Source organism: Nestor notabilis, unplaced genomic scaffold (genome assembly GCF_000696875.1).
Source record: "Nestor notabilis isolate BGI_N333 unplaced genomic scaffold, ASM69687v1 scaffold13418, whole genome shotgun sequence".
Lineage (NCBI taxonomy): Eukaryota > Metazoa > Chordata > Aves > Psittaciformes > Psittacidae > Nestor > Nestor notabilis.
This window is the reverse complement of record NW_009939679.1, coordinates 64,024-86,031: the sequence shown is the minus strand read 5'-3', so window position 1 is coordinate 86,031 and position 22,008 is coordinate 64,024. Positions and strand designations below refer to the sequence as shown.

Below are 22,008 nucleotides of genomic sequence, written 5' to 3'. Positions count from 1 at the left end.
CTAACATGACAGTCTTCATTTAAAAAGTTTGCTAATGCTGGCAACTTTCTGGAGCAGATACTGTTATTTTTTAATCCAAGTTACCTAGTAATGAGTACAAAGTCATTCATCTCTGGAGTAGAAGATAGTCCTTGTTTTGAACGGATTCCAGTGTGAGTGGCTGTTGTTCATGGAACCTCTCAGTTCCAAAATTGTGCAGATTAGTAATGACATATAGAACTGGATATGTGTTTTATGGTTACTGTATGGGTACTATATACTAAGTATATTTAGTAAACATTGTATGGTAAAGTCATCCTTTTCCTAATATTTTGCAACTTTTCTCTCCCCCCCCGATACTAATTTTTAAGCTAAAAGTTTTATCACTACTTCTAATTGCTACTATCTTCCTTTTCTTACAGTGGTGGGAAGGACAGCTGTTATAATATGATGCAGTGTGCTGCTGCTGGGCATCAGATTGTTGCTCTAGCCAATTTAAGACCTGCCGAAAACACAGGTATGAAGCCACATTTCTTATAGGAGATTTTACTTTTTTATGTGTATTAGAAACAACGGAGGCACAGCTGTGCCTGAATTAAGTTTTTTTTCTTATGTGATTATATATAGTTTTGCATATTGAAGGGCAATCTAGAAATCTTAGGTAGAAAAAAGAAAATGCTATAGAGATGTATTAAACGTATTTTTCCTCTAAGGAGGGAGGTAAAATGCAACAAAATGAAGATCAGTAAAGAAAGGCTTGCGCAATTTGAAAAAGGGAGAATACTATTCCTGGTGTTAAACAAAGGGATTGTGTGAATTCAGTAGCACAAATAGTGAAAGGTGGTAGAGGATATCATCAAGCAAAACAAAAACTGTATTTTTAGAAATGCTTTAAAATGGCATAAACCATTCCAGTTGCCAAAAATTGGCAGTTTTGCTGTTGCTCATGCCTTGTGTATCTTCCTCCATTACTCTAACCCAGCATTTGTGAATTGGATGGAGGAACTGATCTGGGTTGGAATAGACCTTGATGCACTGTTTCCTGCATTTTCCTTTCTGTTTAGCTTGGGCCAGATTTCTGATAGTTCCTCACAGGCTGTACCTAGACTTATTTCTATGAAAGAGAATGTGAGAAACTCAGGAAGTTTGTCAGTGGGGAGGTAAGAAGGTGAGCTGAGTACTTCTTTGTTTGACTAGAGCATAAATTGAACTTGAAGTGAGTTATTTCCCGGTTAGTAGGGTGAACATAATTAACGTAGGTTGACTGTTCAACGTATGTTAAACAATTAAGTGCAATACCTAGTCACTGTATGGTTATGTATGTAACCGTATATAACTTCCTACCACATATACATGTTTATGTATGGTAGAAAGATACACAGAAAGTGAAGAAAAAAAGGGAACTGATGTCACAAATGAGTCATGGGTGGAATTGGCAAATGCTAGGGACTAGAGGAACAATTTATTTTCTGGGTAGCTAGTACATAATCATCTCTAATCTTGTTGAAATATGTTGTCTTTAAACTAATTTATCCACATCAGAAATGGAGAATATTGTCATTAAAATCATAAAATGCTCTCTTTAAGTGTGTAGTTGGAAATTTTGTGGAAAGTTAATTGAGGTGCTTCAGGCAATAGCGGATTCTATGTCATTCATTTTATTTTATCTTGTACCACTGTTGCCTGGAGAGTCTTAGTTAATAAAGAAACTGTATTCTGAACTGAGTATCCATTTAAAGACCTCGTCATATTTATGTGTTTTGAAAACTACTGAGTTTTGTTTTAAATCGACCCTTCTGTTTTAGTTTGGTTAGTTGTGATTGTGGGTTTGGATTTGCCTATTTTGAGCAAAAGCATATCTGTTCTATGGTATCAAATGTGACATGACCTAATTTTTACTTCACAAATTAGTTATCTTGTTACAGGCCTTTCGCTTCGCAAAATGTGCTACATAGGTACACAGCAGGGATGCTTGATGTGCATGTGTAGATTTAAAGAGACGTTCAGGTATTACAAATTAGCATTAAAATAGTAAATAGTGGAGATTTCAGTAATAATAATGTATTGCTTTATCAATCTCTTTGAAAAATTATTTGAAATATTTTATATGTAAACAGTTTATCGTATTGTTGGAGATTTAATTCTAATCTATGATGTCTACATTTTAGCTGGTTTTTTTCTTATCTGCTACCTATAAACTGCTTGTAAGAAAATCCAGTTAAATTTTTCTCCTGGTTAAGGAGATAGTGGCAAGCAGTTGATTTCATTTCAAGTTTAATTTTTAAAAGGAGTGAAGGTAGAAAGGGCCTGGCTATTATGACAGATTTCCTTTTCTTTTCACGTATTAAGCACTGTCAAAACATAGCATTTTACTTTTATTCTACTTAAGCAGAAATAATCTCTTCTTCTTGATGACCAGATAAACAGTAAAGGTACTGTAAATTTTGACAACCTATTGCTTATTCTCAGTGTTCCAGTGCATTCCAACTTTCTTGCTCTAAGTATGTCGAAATGCATCTGGGTTTGTGCCTCTGAGCTGTGTTCCTATCAAAACTACCATATAAATAGGAGCAGGATTCGACCATTCTGAGATTTTTGGATGAAACAGGGATGAATACTAAAGAAGAAATAGACACCACAATTTACAGATAGATAATATATTTGTGACATATGTCTTCCTCTTCATACATCTGTCGGGTGGAGAAATCTATTTTTTTTTTTTCCATGTTTATAAAGGTATTGTCACCAAACATCTGTTTGTGAACTGGAAAATACGAACATTTAGGTTTTCTCAGTGCTTTGTATTATTGTGATTATCTGTAATTGTGGAAATATTGGACACAGTATGATTGCTTCTTAACTCTTGCAGGGCAGAGTGATGAATTGGACAGCTATATGTATCAAACAGTAGGACACCATGCCATTGACCTATATGCTGATGCGTTAGACTTGCCACTCTACCGTGGTTTCATAAAGGGTACCAGTGTAAATACTGGAAGAGTGTATACAGCATGTCAGGAAGATGAAGTTGAAGACCTTTACCACCTCATGAAACTTGTTAAGGTATGCTGAATGAAGAGAGTTAAATAACTGGGGACAATTATATTGCTTAACTAATTTATTAATTCAAATAAATTATCCACTTAGGTATTTAAGGGAAGCTTTGCGAAAAAAATGGAACACTTTTACAAGATTTATTTCTTTGTTCTTTGCATATATATAGTGTAACTTAGTTTTTTTTCCCCAGTGTAAATCAGACACACTAATCCCTATTTCGAACCAAAACCTTGTTCCTATTTGATGAAAACACCTGTAGCAAGTACTTGGTATATACTAAAAAAACCCCCATAATTGTGAAAATTTTCTGTAAGTAAAAAATGTTTATGTAGTTCCATACTTGAAAGAATGCATTGCTTGATTACTGGAATGAGAGATTTTGTACATTTATCGATATATGGAAAATAACATCTAGACATTGCCATTTATGTACACTTAAGCGCTGTAAACCAGAATCTGTTATTTGTTTTTATGTTGCAGATCATTTGTAAAGTATTACAGAATATTTTAAAATGGTGGTTTTGATTCTGGTACTCCTGTAACTTTTTTCTAATATATCACATAATAGCAATAACATGTATCAATCCATTTTAGCTATAAAACCAGTTAAAGGGAGATAATGGGCCTGTTTCCTAAAACATTTGAAATTTATGCTCTGTTGTTTTCCAAAGTGTTTCTTGTGGTACTTTATTTTCCACCAGAATTAAATTGGATCTCATTGAAATAAATAGAAAACCTCCCATTGACTCTAGAGGTTTTAGACAAAGTTTAAGTCAATGTACTATGTCTATTCCGGGTAATTGTGTTGATGTCTGTAGTTCACAGTACTAAAACAATATAGTGTTGTGAAAATCATATTAATTGCTCTTTAAAAAAAAAGGTAAATCCATGTTTAGTTTTATTGATCTTTCTGAAACTTCAGCTGAAGTTATTTTTGGTCTTCTATTCAGGTATTGAATATTTTCTCACCCTTTTTCCTCCATTGAAATGAGAATTGAGATTCATGAACCTAAAAGCTTTAGGCTTATTCTTTGTTCAGTTTTAAAAGATTATTAACTTGCAGATGAGAATGTGGTTTGAGTGCAGAAAGCTTTCTGAACCATGATGGAGTCAAATGTTACATCTTGTAAACATTTTTGACAAGGAAATCATGTTTTTCTAAAGTAAAATCAAGATCTTACACCTGTAGTGGAGTATGAGACTATGAAGTAAGAGAACAGTGCATATAGGCTATATAGCCTCAAACTGTGCCAGGGGAAGTTTAGACTGGGTATTAGGGAAAAATTCTTCACTGAAAGGGTTGTCAAGCATTGGAACAGACTTCCCTGGGAAGTGGTTGTGTCGCAATCCCTGGAGGTATTGACAAGATGTGTAGAGGTGGCACTTACGGACGTGGTTTAGTGGTGGTGGCAGTGTTAGGTTAAAGGTTGGACTCGATCTTATGGGTCTTTTCCAACCTAAATGATTCTGTGATTCTATGATTGCACTTTAGAGTGCATTACAGAGGTTTTAAATGGAATGTGCATATCCTGCAATACAGGAATTGAAAGAAATATGGTACAGCAGTTTTAAATTATCATTGAACTATGGTAGTATTAGAAATTAGAAGGACCAGTATATGCTGTCTCTTAAAGCTGCATATGAACAGCTTTCTGCTTCTGAGTGAGATAATAAATTACTGATCAATTTAATTAAAAATGGGCAGATTAGTGGCAATTAAGATGATGCTTCCTTTTCGATTCTTGCTGTCTTTGGAGAAATGGATGCCTGACATAAATTAATCCTAACATTAAATCTTGACAAATTCTGCTTTGGAAGTTTGTACATGATAATTATAACTATAGTCAAAAGAGATGTTATCAAGTTGTCTGGAACTAAATAACTACTTCTTTCCTGTATAGCAATAATAATTCTACTGTATGATATTTTAAAGATATAAATATTAACAATATACTGCTTTTATGTTAGACTTCGGATAACCATGTCTTTATAGTCAAACCTATTTATGAAATTCTGGTGCAAAAGTTTCAGTAGAAGTCTTGCATATTCTGATGCAAAATTATCAGGGTATTTTTAGTTTTAAAGAAAAGATATGAAAATTTTTACTTTGTGTTTTAACAGTAACTTTGAAAGCTTTCTGTTTTTATCTTTTCACATTGATTTATAACTGTAGTTTTGTGGCTTTACTATGTAAGTTCTAATCACTGAGGATTTTGCTTTAGGAATTTTTTTCCCCCAGATGTTAATAGTTTTAAACAGAGAACCCCATTTGCATTCTGTTGAAGGGAGGGGAGGAATTCTGCAGAAGCCTTGTTAAAACACATCCTTGAGTGGATGTAATTTCAAAACACTGTTCAAACTAACATAACTTTTTTTCTTTCAAATGGTTTGAACCCAAGAATACAGGAAAGGTGTGTCTAGATCAAAATTACATAGTGTGCCTCACTTTCTGTTTGTAAAGAATGCTTGTATTGCAAGTACTTGCTTATTAAAAAATTAAACCACATTTGAAAAACTAGTATGAATTAAAAAGTATTTGGTGTTTTTTTTAAAAACAATATTACAAGAAAAAGATTTCCAAAAAGTTAAATATTCCTCTGCAGGGATAGGAAACCCAGGACAACAGACTTCTGCTAGTCTGTGAGACTCAGAAGGTGGTGCGAGTGACTGTAAACCTGCTAATTTTATTATCACAAACCCAGATGATTGATAGGAATGAAGAAAATTTAATTTTAATTTTGATTTGCCTAGTGCCCTGCTTTAGATTCTGTAATCAGTATATATTGTGCAACATATTGGAATACTTACATGATGTCTATATGTATTTTACTATGCAGTCCTCACCTGGTCGTAGAATATTTACTTTGAGACATGTAAATCCTGAACTCTATGGAATAATTAAATCTACTCTCCATGTTATTGAATAGGCATTACAGACACCCTGATTTGTCCATATTTGTTGCTTTGTGTATTGGAGATTTTTTCCAGCAAAGCATATAAGCAATACTTAATCGTCTGGATTATCCTTCAGAGTCTTACCAGGAAATGTGTGGGAAAGCTTTGTTTCCCTTCAGTGGTTGGAAAGACTGGTGCATGGAGGCGTTTTTATGAAACTTTCCTACAACATTCTTCTCAATATAGGCATATTTAACTGCTTTCTCCCCTTTTCAATGTAATTATGATCTTGTTCAAATAGAACATTGATGTTTCATGCAAGCACATACAGAAGTGGTGTTAGACGGGTTGGATGTTGGATTGTTTTCTGTATCTCCTGGAACTATGGCTAAACTTTTGTTAGGGCAGTGATTATAGGAGCTTCCAGACTATACAGACTAATGCAGGATAATTTATTTCAGTTCTGGGTGTCAGTAGACAGTTCTGTCCACTTCCAAGTTTCTTGCCTTCCTTATCTCCTCTGCTCTGTGAAGGCTTTTGCTTTATTTGATAAGTTTCCACTACTGGAGTAATCTGTAGAATTCTTGAACTTTATAAAAATGATGGAATGTTGGTGTGTGGGGGTTGTTTTTTTGTTGGGTGTTTTTTTGTTTTTTGTTTTTTTAGATTACTATTTAAAATTTGGTTCTATTTATAGTTTCTTTGTAATATCTCCCTGTACTTACTATAAAGCATGCAAGCTGATTTTCAGTGAATATTCAGTTTTAACATGTTATTTCTGTCAGTTCTTTCTGTGGTGCATGTCCTGGTTCCTTCAGAACCTGCAAGCTTACAAAACACCAGAGTATACTTGAATATACTGGATCTCAGGACTGAAGGGTTATTAATTATGGTATCATCTATTGATTATCAGATGAAAAATAAGAATTGATGTTGGATATATTGGATGTACGAGACATTTGACACAGCTATTGCTTGTGGCACTTTCATTTTTTTCAGTAACGTGGAAGGGGAGAGAAAGACAATTTATTTTCTAAAATATTGTCACATTTTGGAGCTCTGATCTTGTAACTCAGTTGCATTCTGAAACAGTGATCATTGTAACTTGATCAGTCACCAAGAATAAGTAACTTTTTTTTTTTTTGTTACAGCACAAGGAACTTACTAATATAGCGTGAGTCCTGTATTTAATAATTACTCTTTAAGAACAGGATCGTGATTTTTGAAATGGACCCAGACTTATGTTTACTGAAGAATGGAAGTATTCCTGTGTAAGAGTTAAAATGACAATGGCTGTGTAATTTTAGATGTTATTTAAGGTGTTACCTTGCTTTAGACAAAGTACTTCAGCTGTGCAGGTTCAGGTGGAATTGAGGTACTATCATAATTCAGTGAAACTCCCTAAGACTTGGAGTTCTTCAGGAAACAGTTCAGGGTTTGAGGTAAATGGGTGAAATACAAGGTTATTCTGTGGCCTTTGGATAGGGGTTAATTCCCTCACAGAAGATAAAACTTTAAGTTCCTCATTATTGCTAGCAGTCTTTCTTTCACACTTCTCCAGAATTTAGCTGCTGTGGCAAATAGGTAAACTTAGTCCTTGCATTCAATCTGATAACTAACTTTGTCGCTTTTGTACAGCCAGATGTCTAGAAGCATCCATCAGGAAAAATACATGAATAAATGTAATGCAGTATTCTACTGCAGGCATTGCTTGACTGTCTTCACTATTATAAAATGCATTTCAAAGAAACAGCGAAGTATTTGGAAATAGTCATTTGGCTTTTATGTCCATTTTAATCAGCTCTTGGTAGTTCCTGTGAATTCAGTGGTAGTATTTATATGATAAAGACTAATAGCATATGCTTAAATTGTACTAATAATGCTTGCAGATTTTCTTAGGAGTCTTAAAGATCTAAATATTATTAGTTACGGAATCCTGATTGACTTCAGTAATTTGTAATCTGAGGACATCAGCATACTGTTCACCGAACTATGTTCCCAGTTGAAAGTCTGATATTTTCCCTATTATGATTTGAATTACTTGTAGACGCGTAGACAAATCCCTCAAAGGTATGTTCCTCAACATTTTTGAAAATGATTGAATTGTAGGGAGATGAATTTGTCTTTATGCTGAATTTCCAAAATAATCACTCCTCTTTTTTTTTTATCCTATATTTTAAGATTATTGAAAATCAAGAATACTGGACCTTTGGTTGTATATAATTCGGCATTTGAAATACAACATTAATATACAGCAAGTGAAATTATAACATCAGGATTGAAAAAACATCCTAAAACCTCTTCAGTGTCCAGTTAGAGGGAACAGTGGTAGATAAAACAATGGTATTTATTTTTTGGGCTCTCTACTATTCGTGTTGATAAGATGAACATTTGGAGACCGTATTTCTTGGCACATTTCTTTTTGCCTTTAGACATGAAAGTTAAATGTGAGCTTTTAGAAATTGCATGAAATGACTACCTACACTGACAAATAAATAACCCTTCTGCTTCATAAAGGAAGACTTTTTTTTTTGACACAATATTTGCTGTGGTTTATAAACATAAATGTGGCATAGACTAGGTTCCTGTACGTTTCATAATGACTAGATTTTTGTCTGTGAGAATTTGAATTATCCCTTTGCATTCATCATGTTCAAAATTATTTTTTGTTACTTTTTTGTTTTAATTAATTCTGGAGTGAAGCTCTGTACCTTCCTCCAGCTAGGGGATGATCATTATCACCACTGAATAAGAGTGGGAATTAAGGGAAGAGGGTAAGAAGTAATTGCATAGTTGGCAGTGCTTTAAGCAGTGTAAAAATAATTCTGTATCTTGTTCCATCCACAAGACAGGGTCTGTTTAGGGGCTTTTTGGTTTGGTTATTTTTTTTAGTTTGAATTTTAAAATGGGATGGGAACAAGGAAATTTTTTAATCAACAGGATGCCTGTCACTCTCTCTGTCTCATCTGAACTGTTCAGGAAGGGTCAATGTTTTTGTTGTTTGGTTTTTTTTTTTCCAGAAGGGGATCTTGAGCAATTCTTTGAGGTAGTTTCTTGCCGTGAGAAATTTAGAGCTTTATGTAAACAAAAAAGTCACTATTTCTCCCTGTTAGGGGTGTGGAGTTGTTTTCACTCACTCTCAGTCTTGTGTTAATATCGAAAAGCAGAGACAGGCTGGTGGTGAAAGATGGTAAGCAAGCCTGAGGGCTTGTTCTGGTCAGCTTTAAACCTCTGATTGCCAGGTTTTCCTAATTTCCCATTTCCAGGGCATCTTTAGCGTGACCTTGCCTGCTGAATATGATGTTCTGGGTTGCGAGATTCTCACATGCATTTGGAAATGGGCAAGCCAGGCATTGTTTACAGGACGCCAAATGAACCCTGCACTCGCAGCAAGTTTGATAAACACACATTTCCTCCTTTTATCAGTGAGATTGCAGAATGTGAAGTATGAGTTTCCAGTTTTACTCATTCCCTTCAAACCTTTTCCTGTTTAAAAAACTGAATCCCACTAATTTGGATGATGATACATCCTTAGATTTTGTTTTGCTTTTTTGTTATTGTTGTTTTGAATTCAACTTACTGGTCACTGATGCTTTATTTCAGTGCCTACCTTGACCAGGTTTGGCAGACTTTAGATAAAAGCTTTCCATTTGTTCAGCACAGAGAGGTTCATCCATATCAACGTAAAGTGAATGCTAATTAACAGTAATGACTTCTAATCACTTTGCTTTTATACTCCTTTAGGAGCACTGCTATTATCCAAAGTAGTTAAGTGAAATGCTTGTATATGAATCAACAATGCTGTATTTATTCTCACAGCTATTGCTCATAATCAAGCTTTGAATAAATTACGATAGTAAAATTAGTTTTAATGTGCTGTATCGCATGGGGAGAAAGGAACCTCAAATATCTTGTTAAATATCTTGAATATTTAGAGAATTATCTCTTAACATTTTGGCATTCAGTATTGTAGTTCAATGGAAAAATACATTAAGATGTTTAAGCCAATTTTGTAAATGTTATCAAAACTTTTTTCATGGTTTGAATTTTATTTCAGTGACATGCATAGACTCAACAGCCTCAGTAACAGTCCCTTTTGGATCCAGTTGCATGAGTGTAGGAATGAACTGCGACATTCTGAGTTAAAATACAGTTAAGTTTTACATAGAACATGTATATTAACTTGACAACTTCACCTGGTTTAGCTTGGTGTCAGTGTGTAGTTAATAGTTTAATATGTATTTTTTTTATTGATGCTGTGTATACTGTGTATCTAACAATTTTGTTTACATGCATGCAACCTGCTTGCCTGCACTCATACACACTTCAAAGGACTACAAAAGTAAAACTAGTGAAATTTTATTAATATCTGGAAACAATATAATAAAATGAAACTTTATTTTATCAAAACTAAACTTCTAGAAACAATAGCAATAAAACCCAAGAGCTAAACAGACTACTAGATGGGTAGTATGTTCGGCAATTTTAAAAGAATTCTGATTCAGAAATGGAATTGTGCTAAAACCAGGATTTTTATAAATTTGAAATTTAGTGAACTTTTCCACTGAACATTGCACATACAGGGCCTGTTTGAAAGTCAAAGATGGCAAAACCTGGATGAAACCCATTTCTGACATGCACATTCATGTCTGTATTTATCTTTTATTAACAAGTTGCTTGAAACACAGGGAATTCCAGGTCTCTGTGCCTGTGAAGGAACTGGGGTCTTGCTTGGTAAATACACTTCTGTTGCCTGGTTTTGCATTAAAAAAAAAAAAAAAGGTTTTCATTTTCTGTAGCAGTTTCCTTTCACATAGTACCTCTGTCTTTGCATGCTTAGAGACACAGTTTCTTCACAGTTACCATCACAGTTCTTATGCATGTGGATGTGAGTATCCACAGGCACCGTCTGTGGTTTGATTTTGTTTGTTTTGCTTGTTCACTCACATAGCTGTAGACAATTTTCTGGTACATCTTTTGTTTGCTTGAGCATCTTCTCTGTTAACATTTATTCTTTGATTTATTATGAAGTTATTGCCTACCTTAATTTGAAAATGCTTTCCATGTCACCTTTTCTCTTAAAATGTGAATTTCAGTCAGTGTTCATAGTTTTGGGGTTTGTTTATTTGTTTATGGGTTTGTTTTTTTGGTTTCTTTTTTGTTTGGTTTTTTTTGGGGGGGGGGTGGTGTTCTGTAGTACTGTAAAACATGCTGCTTGTGGGTTTTGCCACCACATTGATAAGGAAGAGCAATACCTTTCTTCTCTACAGTTTTATTTAAAGAGATGGTAGTATCCATATCTTATTTCAGTATTTTTATTTCTTGCTTGGCATCTTCCTACTTTTTAAAGCTTTTTTTAAAGCATTTTTAAAAATGAAAAATACAAAAAATGATTTATTCTGTGCTGAGGTAAATGGCTGCTTTATGTTGTTTACAGTTATGAAGCAGTGGTAATACATGTTTTAAAAAAGTGTTTAATGAAATGTAATTTGGGTTAGTTTTAATAAAATACAATCAAGGACAGGCAAGCTTTCATATAAATGAACAGTAAAATAAAAATATTTATGAAGACAAATTTGGTATCTCTGCTCATTCTTCATGTAAAAATTATTTTGTTTTCTTACACAATTACTAAGTTATTTAAACTGACTTATTTAATGTATGTTCCCCTTCGATATGAATGTCATGCATACAGCAATTGCATAGTTACATTATTTTCAGATAGATACTTAGTGTTTCTGATCAGTATGCTTAATGGTAATTCTGGAAGGACTGGGATTTCATTTGGTTTATATTGCACCAGTGTTTACCATTTTCTAAATAGAAGTGACTGATTTGTAACTGTCATTATGAAAAGGAATATAATGGAACTGGCCTTTTACACTGTAAGAGGCTACGGTATGGAGATACTCTTTCTGTTGATAAATTCTGCCTGTGGAAGAATTGCATAACAGTCATCACTCATTTTCATATTGATTATAAGTGAGACTTTAGTAATAGGTTGCTGCTTGCAAAGGATAAGGTGACGCCATGATTAGTTACCTTTTCCATGGAAAGTACTACAAAGGAAAATGCCAAATGTGTGCACTGCAGTGTTCCTATCAGCCTGACAGGCTGTTATGTGAACTTCTTTTCAGTCCATTTTCTTCAGAAATACAGCTTCAATCTTTTTGCCTTATTATTGTTTTAGGTTTAGTGCATTTGCATGCTCTCCTAAGTCCGGATTCTTTCTTTAGTCTTTTATTTTCCGGATAATCTTCTGTTCTTGGGCCGTGTCACCATTTTAAGTCTTGAAAACTGATACAACAGTGCCCTCTAGTTTCTCCGTACATGGTTACTACTTACAGCTGGCTTTGAGCGTTCAGGTAAAGAACAGGAAGTTTAGACTTATTTTTAGCTCAAACAAAAGCCCGTTTTTCTTAAGGAAACATTTTTATTTTTCACTAACTGCTTTACATGCAAGAAAGGGAACAAAAGAGACTGTTCGGAATGATATTTTAGGTTTATAAGCTCTCGTCATTACCTAGGAAAATCTGAAATTTTATCAGACGTTCAGGACAGTCATTAGAATTGGATGGGATTTTCTGACTTGTGTAGGCTTTCCTGAAGTTGTTCTTTGAAGCAAAGCTTCAAAACTAAAATTATTGTAAACTTGCTTCCTGTGTGCTTGCTGCTTCTCCTAAAGCAGGTCTTGCATGATCTACTAGAGACTGCAAAGACATGCTCACCAGCAGAACACCTAAGCTTTATTAATGATGTTGTTTTAATTCACACAGTGACTGAAGTAGTTGTTGTTCATTAGCATTGATTTGTCTCCAAAACTCATTTACAATTTAGATTTCTCTTTTACCTCATTATAGCTTAATATGCAAATAACTTTGTATTCTGTGTTTTCTGCAGAAGTTGTTGGACAGGTTCAGTATTGAACACACATGTTCCCTGCATTCACATACATGCACATTCACACTGCCACTTAAATATTATAAACTACAATAAAAAAGCATGGCCTTTTAAAAAGTAAATGCTTTAACTACAGTTGGTTTCTTCCGTAACAGAATCATAAAAGTCACTCTATGAAAAGTGAAATGGCTTTATTTTATGGTGGGGAGTGTTAATGTATGTGTAAACCACACTTTTAATGCACTTCTATGGAATGAAAATCATAAGTCATTGCAGTAAATTATACTTAATGATGTAACCATTGATAGCTATTCAAAACATTCCTGTTTCTCTAATGATTTGTGTAAAACACATGACTGCCCACATGCCTTAGTTCGTTTGGAACAGTAGATAGATAAATGCACCAGTTGTGATAAGAATTTTGGTGGAGTAAATAGTACATCACAAACTGCTTCTTGCAGTGTTTGAGATCTGGTAATAAAGAATGATGAAGACAAATTTAAAATTAAATTAGAAAGTGAGATGCTTTATGAGTGTAGTGTGCAGCAACTTTGATTTTCCTCTGCCTGTTTTACGGGTAATGTCTAGCCTCTAGTCATACGACATCTTTACTTTTTACCATGGGATTTTATATACTGAAATGTTGCTGGAGGAAGCAACTATTATGGCATAATGTGCACTGGTTGATCCAGAAAATACCCTGTGTGTACTATTCTATTAACATAAAGCAATTATGTATGTTAAAAAGGTGAACCATGTTTTTTAAGTAAGGCAACTATTATTCTACTGGCAAAAAAAGTAATGTTGGATTTGGTCAAAATGACTTAATTCTAAATTTAACTGAAACTCTGAGTCAAGGTTCTTCTTGCACTGATTGCATAAGTGTTGTTGATCTTAAATATTGGGATGGGGTTAGGGCTTTTTTCACAGGATACTTCTATAAGTTTGGGGGTTCTTTTTGACCTCAGGGTGATCTTTATGATTACGTTTTAAGACCTCCGTTTTTTAAGATATTCATTTAAGGACTTTTTTTTTTTTCTTCTAATTTGAAGACATTCTTTTTTTCTATGCAACTTGATCATATGGAAGAGAGTCTTTGACAGCATAATATTTTAAAAGAAAAAATCAGTATTTAGGTTTCACTTGGTTTCTTGGTGGCCTGGCCACCAAGTTTTGTTCTGGTTTGTTCTGTGTTCTTTAGGCACCTCGTTTTGGCATATTCTGTGTTATGTTTTATTGTTTGGTTTTTTGGTGTGTGTTTGTTTTTGGTTTTTTTTTTTTTTTTCCTTTCTAGTCCAAACCAGTGATACTATTCTTGGCTTTCTTTAGCTTTTCTGTTCCTTGGCCAGTGTACAAGCAAAAAGGAAAGATTAATGTGTATAGATGTATAATATTTTGTAGAACTTGAGTTTAACCTGTTAATGTTTGTGATTTGACAAAGCTAGGTGATTACTGTTTTATAATTGCTGGGATTAATTTATTAGTCTTTCCTGTTCATGTAGTCATGTTTCATTCTGTTACAGTTTTGTTTATAAAGTCCAATAATTCTTTTTTCTTTTGCAATCCTTAACTTTCATTAGACTTCTACAGGTTTTTAATAGTTTTGATATTTCTGTGCTACGGTAACCCTTTTTGCCACCTTCAGGATTATACTTATCCTTTGGAGACAAGTCCTGTGTTCTTAGGGAAAGTCTGTCAGTCATTATTTATTACCCACTTGTCGTTGTGACTTATTCATTCCTTACATCACCATTCTCAAAAGTATTGCTTTACAGAAATGGTGAACAGTGCTGTGAAGGGAAGATCAATAAATGCTTTCAAAGGAATATTTACCCTGAGACTGAGATCTGATTTTTAATACTAAATCTGTGCTGTTAGTTATCAGATGGTTTTAATATTTTGACATCGAATACTCTGTTTCTCAAAATGGAAAGATGCTTTTGCATAACTAACTTTTTGTGGAACAGCATGACTTCAGCAATTAAGTTGCATAATGTCTAATTTTCCAGTTTTCAATACTTAGTGGCTTTTTCTGCATGCTTATCTTCTGAGCTGAAAATACTTTTTTTTCCCTAAGAAAAAAATGATAAATCGTTTATATAATAACCTGAAAAACTTATCTCTGAATTTTCATGATGCTGTTATGTGTAACTGCACTGAGAGGAGAGCGCTTATTTGAAATCATAAGTTGGAAATAAAAACAAACCCCAAAATCTACTTTTTCTCATGTCTATTTAAATTGCTTTGAGAACTTAATGACTGATGCTGTCTTTCCAGACCATCCAATTTCATGTGATGTGGTGATTATTGACACCTTTTTAAAGGTAGTTACTCCAGAAAACTATTTCAATATGTAATAATAAATTTATTGTATTGCAAATTTAGGCACCTGAGAATTTGAAAATGGCAAGTGCATACTTTCTGCTCTCCTTTGCATTATCTTGTACTTCAAATAAACTGGAAAAGCAGATTGTAATCATAATACATTAAAGATTCTAGCATGAAAACCACTGGCACGAAAGGTTCAAAACAGCAAAGTTGCATGGGTGTGTGATATACCTAGGTTTTTTATTTCTTTATTCTGAAAGGTTATTTTTTTCCAATATTTTTGAAGTAGAGATTAAAAAAACATGTGTGTGCACATGCCTGCTTTAGACCAGGCACATGAGGAAGCTGGGAACCTAGAGTCTCCTTTGCAATAGAAACTTCTGTAATATGAAGGACTACCTCATACAGTTGGCAGTCTGCTGCTATTTCATAGGTAGGAAGCAAGTTTCATGATCTATTTTTTTGTGTTCATGAGGTGATTGGCGGTTTCATTGGGAATTTTTGTTCAGTTGGTTCGTTTTTTCTTTTACCTTATACTTGCTTCTCCATGAGTTGGTAGGTATTCTTCTTGCTGCATTATTGGTAACATTTGGTTAAGATGTATATATATAAACTTGCACTGAAGAACTGAGACCTTCCTATATATAAGTTTCTCTCAAAGTTGACCGTTAGCTTGTCTTGGGTGGAAAGGATTAGCATTCGGTTTCCCCTTTGAACAGAAACCACATGGAATACATCCACATTTAGTATTCTCCCCAAGTGTTTTGTTATTTCTTCCTTGTTCAGAAAATTAGAATGAAAGTTTTCACTTCTTTAATTAGGCAATTACATCTTTATTATGCAATGGTTATCACTAATGCTTAGCTTCATATTTCAGCAAAGTGTAGAACTCATCCTTCTCTTTGGTAACTTGTTGGTATGTTTCAGTAGCTGGCATGTTTGACAGAATGTTGCGCTGTTCTCATTATGTACCTTTAAAACGTAGGAAGTACATTCAACATAATTAGTTACTTGTGTCTTATTAACAACTCTTGATTGAGACAATGCTGGCCAGTTTCAAATAGTTTTGGTACTTCAGATGAAAATGGGTTTGGGATCATTGACCTCTTCCTTCCAAGCATACAGTCACACTGCAACTGTATAATACAATATATCCATTGTGAACAGGAGACACTGTTTTAAAACAGTGAGACCACAAAAACTCCTCAGTTTAAAAACTGACGTCTGTCAATAAAACAGTAGCAGTTCAGGTTGAAAGCCTGTTACAAGTATTTCTCTTCTATTAAATGAGACAAAAGTATTTGTGGGAAGGCCACGCTTACTCTCTAACAGGTAAGAAAGCTCAGTAGTGGGTAGCCCATTGTGCAAATTTCTGCTCTGAGAACTAGAAGGGGACTGAAACTTTACTGAATGTGAATAGCCCTGAACTTCACCATCTGTAAACATCTGTAATGTCCTTGTCTGTATGGTTGATTTTTTTATTTATTTATTTTTTAATCTGTCTTTTTGTGTCACAGTTTGTGTTGGACTAGACTCAGAGACTGTTCCTTGGCTGCTAGATTCTTTGAACAAAATATTGCTGCTCATAATAAAAAGCTGTTTTCCTTTTCCTCTTATCTTGTTACTACAGTCCACAATCACTTATGCCAAGGGCACAGGTCATAAATACGTATTAGCAATTTTAGATGTCTCAGTCCTCTGAAACTTAAATTTCTGCATTAAAAGGAAAAAAAAAAGCCCCATAGTAAATAATTGTAATATCTTGATCAGAGAAGAAGCATCTATCTGAGAACCTGCAGTGTAAAATCAAAGCATATGCTTTTCGACAATAAAGCATTCTGAAGATGCTGCTTTTTTTTTTTTTTTTTTTTTAAGATTATATAAGAAATAATTTGGGAATCTGATTCAGTCAATAATGTCTTTTAAATTTAAATAATCAGTTTGTTCTTAATCTTGGAGAATACCTTAACAATCTGCCTGCAGTTGAGGAGTGAGGAGGGATAACAGAAGATACTCATTCTCCTTTCTGTGATGCAGTTACCTACTGGCGATACTAGAAAACCAACAGTTCAGCTTGCTTTGATACATATTTTTAAAAATGTGGAATATGGACGGTAAAGAAAATGCTGTTGGCTTTAAGCAGAGAAGGTACAAAAGGGATCTTTAATGCTCTGTGTAAGTGTTTTCATCTTTCTGGATATCAATTTCATATTAAAACAGCATATACAGTAATAATACCTTTCAACAAAGTACTGTTTGGATTGTACTCTAAGTCTGTAAGTCTAAACTAGTGTTTTGCACTTTTTTTAGATCTCGCGTTAAAAAAAGAAAAGAGCTGACCAGCGTAACAATGATCAAGTGTATAACTTACCTTTAATGCATTTTCTCCGTCTTTTTTTTTTTTTCTGTTTTTTTTTTTTTTAAATGTTTACTCATGACTAGGATGGGAATGGAAGAAATAAGGATAAATTGAGCTTGGAAGTATTTGAATTTGTAAGAGATGCATAGTAGGTATACCTTAATCTTTCCTCCCTTCTTGCTCAGTAACTTGACCCCACATTACCCATTCTTCTTTGCCTTTGGAATAGGTTCAGGATCAATTTAGTTGAGAGTTGTTTCTGTGTCAGGGTATGTAATTTGCCTTCACAATATTTCCTCGCCTACACCTTTTCCTAATACTATTTTCCTGCTTACTTTCCTCTATTTTTACTGTTTTCTCTCTCCATTGTTAAATACTCACCTGCATTTAATCTTGGTATCCCCCTAGCAAGCTGTATTTTTTTTCTTGTTCTCTATGACATTGCTAATGTGCCAGCTTCTCCTTTTTACTCACTGTACCTTCATGTCATATGCTGTTTCTTACACACTCATGGTGACATGTCTTCCTTGAGGAAGGGAAGCTTCACTTTCCCCCAGTTGGAAGAAACAGAAATTAATATTCCTCTCCCTTATATTCACACACACGTTTGCTTTCAGATTTTAAGATGACATAATGGCTATCATTCTGAGAGCAACCTGAAGCTACAACCCTCTTGACAGTATGAGATGTCAGAACTTCACAAGACTGAAAATAAATTTCACATTTATGCAAGCTAATAAAATAAAGCAGGATGGAAGAGATTTTAAGATTTTTAGCATTTTGTAAATTTTTTTTATGCTAAGCTTTGGAGGAAGGTTGGGGTTTTTTTTTTCTTTTTCTTTTTTTTTTTTTTTTTTAAATCATTATTCCATTACAGAAAAATCCCCTGAAAGTTTTCCTTTGCTATGTATTCTTTTGATTTTTCTTTTTCTGTGCTGAATTTTTCTGGGTTTATTTTTTGTTTGGCGCATTATCATCTGCCCTTCCTTTCTGTTTCTTCCATTCTCCTCCTAAAAATCTTATGTTTCATCCTCAAGGCAGATCCTCAGGCAGCCCATTCTTTCTGCTACCCAAATTCTTTCTATCTTAGAGTAGCAAGCATCCTTCCTCTGCGTGTGGTCTTGTCGGTCCATGGTTGGGGCAGTGTTGATTGTATATATTGTATTGGCATTTCCTGAAGGGTTTCCGCTTGCAGCTTTAGCTGAATTTAGGTTAAGTTAGATTTTGCATAGATCTGATATTTTAGGACCAAGTTCATACTTGTCTTGTTGAGCAAGGATAGATGGTCTGAAATGTCAATTTTCAATGGAAAACCTTAATGCAGTTTTCAGGGTTTGGCCAGCCATTTTTGTAGAAAGTATCATGCCAGGGCCTTGTTGTGAAGCTGATTTGCAGTCAACTGACTGAAATACAGAATCTTCATTCTGTAGGAACAAGGTTTCTAGAGGTTTTTGGTGAGAATCTGGAGGAAAACTAGAGACTGAAGTGTCCTGTGAGACAAATAAAAGCAGAGAAATTGTTTGGGTTTTGGTTTTTTATTTCCCCCCCGTTTTCCTCATCTTGAACAGTGGGCTCTTCTGAGGCAGTAGCTTTGGGTGTTTTCTACTAATTTCTCAGCATCCCGTCTGCAGCCTGACCATGTTGTCAAGCTGGGACCGAACAGATTGGGAAAGCCTGTTTTGAAAGCCTGTGAGAGATGGGTGGCAAAAACGCAGTGACGAATTGCACATTTTAGACTTCTTCTTGCATTTATTCTTAAGTGTTTACATCAGAACTTTTTCCATTTTCTTACTAATAAGAGATTGTCTTACCTTTGTATAACCTTACGACACCACTGTTTGCGTAACGTCAGTTATAATAGAGTATGCAGTTGTTACTAGACCAGGAAGGCAGTGGATCAGGCATAAGCTGTATGCTAAGCTAAGAACCTGACAACTGTTAGAGTAATCAAAGGAAGAGGGCATTCCTTCCAGTGCACAAGACTGCTGGAAGAGACAAAGTATTCTGTTCCCTGCTCTCATGGAAGACAGTGCTAGTGGTTCCCTGAGAGGCTGGGAGTGTTAATCCCTGGCCAGGCTTGCCACTGTCATTAAAGTAGTGCTCAGGATACTCTTGTACCAAGAGTCATGGGGAGCCTTTAGGCGCCTGGTCAGTTTGTAGAGCAATCAGCTTTTATTGGGTAAAACCTGATGATGGTAAGGACAGGAGATGAAGGTAAGCCCTTTCCAAATACTGGAATAACAAGCATGTTGAGGAACTCTCTTAAAAAAAACCCCAAACCCACTCCCTTTTAGAGGCTTGTGAGATTTGCTTTATTTTTTACCTTTTTCTGGGGGTTATCAACAGTTTCTCTGAATCTGGCTGAATGGGGTAGAGGACATTGCCTATTCCTGATGATTTCTTCAGTAAACTGCTCAGAGTAGGAAGTCTTTATGATGGGAATTTGATACCTTAAAACTGCTACATTTTAATGGACAGGTAAGACCATTAGGCTCTCAACTAGCACATAAAGCAGAACAATATAGATGAGAATGCTGTCTAGTGTTTGCAACTGTCTTACAGCTTAATCTTTAGCTATTGGGCTCAGTCAGGAAAAAATGATATTTTGTGGCCTCTGCTGTTCCAGATGATTAGATTGCGGAATGATCCCTTTCTGACCTGGAGTATTTAAAAAATATTTGTAATAAAAGCAGTAAAGAAAGTAGGAATTCTACTGAGTGCTTGTTAAGAAAGCATCTTTTCCAGAACCGCACAAAATTTTAAAGTGTAGTATTTATTCAGTAGTGTAAATTTTACTAGGAACAAACTAATACACCATTGAAAGGTATTGAAAGAATAAGGCAGGGACATCTCATGCCTATACATTATTGAAGTTTGGTTTTCTTAAAGTACTTTTTAATTTCATTTCTATGCAAGAGGATAGAAGGCTGCATCAAATAGATTAAAAAAAACCAACCAAACAGAACAAACCCCAAACAACAAAAACAAACAAACTAAACAAAATTCAGTTATATCAGTTAGTGGTTGCCTACATTGCAGTTTGTATAGGTTTCCCTTAAAGTAAAATTCAGATTGCATTTCAAAGTTTCAGCAGAAGTTGCAAAGTATTTCTTAGCTGTCGTTGTTCCAGACATGTAACTTCGTGCAAGTCAAGTCATTAGGAGCTGGAGCATTTGCTTTGATTTTTCTGGTTAAACTTGGAAGTGAACATAATTTAAAAGCAGTAGACACATCAGTTTTAATTTTATTTAGTTTGCCGAACTCTTTTATAATGGATTATTTATATTTTATTTTCCAGGATGTGTGTAGTGGTTACTGTACTAACCACCATGTCTAACTATGTCTAATTTTATACTTCATAATTGTATTTTTGGGGTTTGTTTCGTTATTCATCAGGGATAATTGCTGTATCTGCTATCTTTGAAAAATTGTCTGAAGCAGCTATTTAATCTTTCTAATCGGCCACTTGCAAAAAATCTTTTAAACAGAGTAGTTAGTTGAATCTGTGGATGAGAATCCTCTCTTAATGGAAAAGGGTTTTTTATTAGTACTGTTTCACCTTCTGAACTTTGATTTCTGGTGCAATTGTCCATAATACTAAATACAAAATCAGCTCAAATTTATCTTTTTGAGCCTTTAGAATGGATCTCATAAAGTGAGGTTCCTGGAGGAGGGGAGCGAGTGGGTGGTGGTTGCAGTGCTCCTCCAAACCATCAACTTTTACCAGTCTTGCTAAGCTCTTCTGCCATTGAAAATAAGGAAGTTTTTGGTTAGGCAATGACAAATAAGTTTGTCCATGTTTGCATGTAGTTGCTTTCAGATTTGCCTGAGAGGATTAACATAATTTAGCCTTAATTTCTAGAATTAAGTACTACAAAATATCAAGACTGTTTTAAAAATGAATTCTCTTTTCCCATGTAGCTTTTAACGACCCCAGTGATGCAGAATAGAGGTTGTTTAACTGAACAGCAAGTAAAGGCAGAGAATAAGAAAATGTGGCAGTGAATTCGCATATTATGAAAGAATAATGATAAAATTACTAATATAGTCAGATAAATTAACTGCTGTGCCATTGGTATTATAGTTTATAGTAGCACTCTGCAGGGAAAGGAAGGAGAAGAGAGTGGTTGTTTACATTCTGCTTTTTATTCATTCCTGATGAAGAACTGTAAATATTAGCTCTAATGATGAAGTCATATGTATTGTAACAATAAAGAATTAACATAGCACTGATTTCAGAATGACTTTTCAAGTATTGACATACCACTGGTTATTCAATTTGATTAGTGTTTACTGTTAATGAATACAGTCTTTCATTAGAGAGACAAATCTAGTAGTCATTGCAATTGATGACGTCTTCCAAATTTCAGCCCATAATTCACATGCAGCATGGATTGCAGTGATTACTTAGCACATTCAAAGAAGCCTATTTTTTTTATTTTATGGTAATACTGTTATTTTCAATAAAGCATCCAGTACCCAAGTAATTT

General features: G+C 34.5%; 1 protein-coding gene across 1 annotated transcript in view; it reads left to right on the top strand.

Moving 5' to 3' along the window:
- Positions 1-408: 408 nt before the first annotated feature.
- The window catches only part of DPH6 (diphthamine biosynthesis 6), a gene marked incomplete at its 3' end in the record, with an annotated part of 83,773 nt that continues 62,173 nt past the window's right edge, over positions 409-22,008 (top strand). The window contains exons 1-2 of the mRNA XM_010019982.1: positions 409-496; positions 2,849-3,042. Of these exons, the coding sequence (XP_010018284.1) occupies positions 427-496; positions 2,849-3,042 (264 nt within the window). The remainder of the gene's footprint in view (positions 497-2,848; positions 3,043-22,008) is intronic.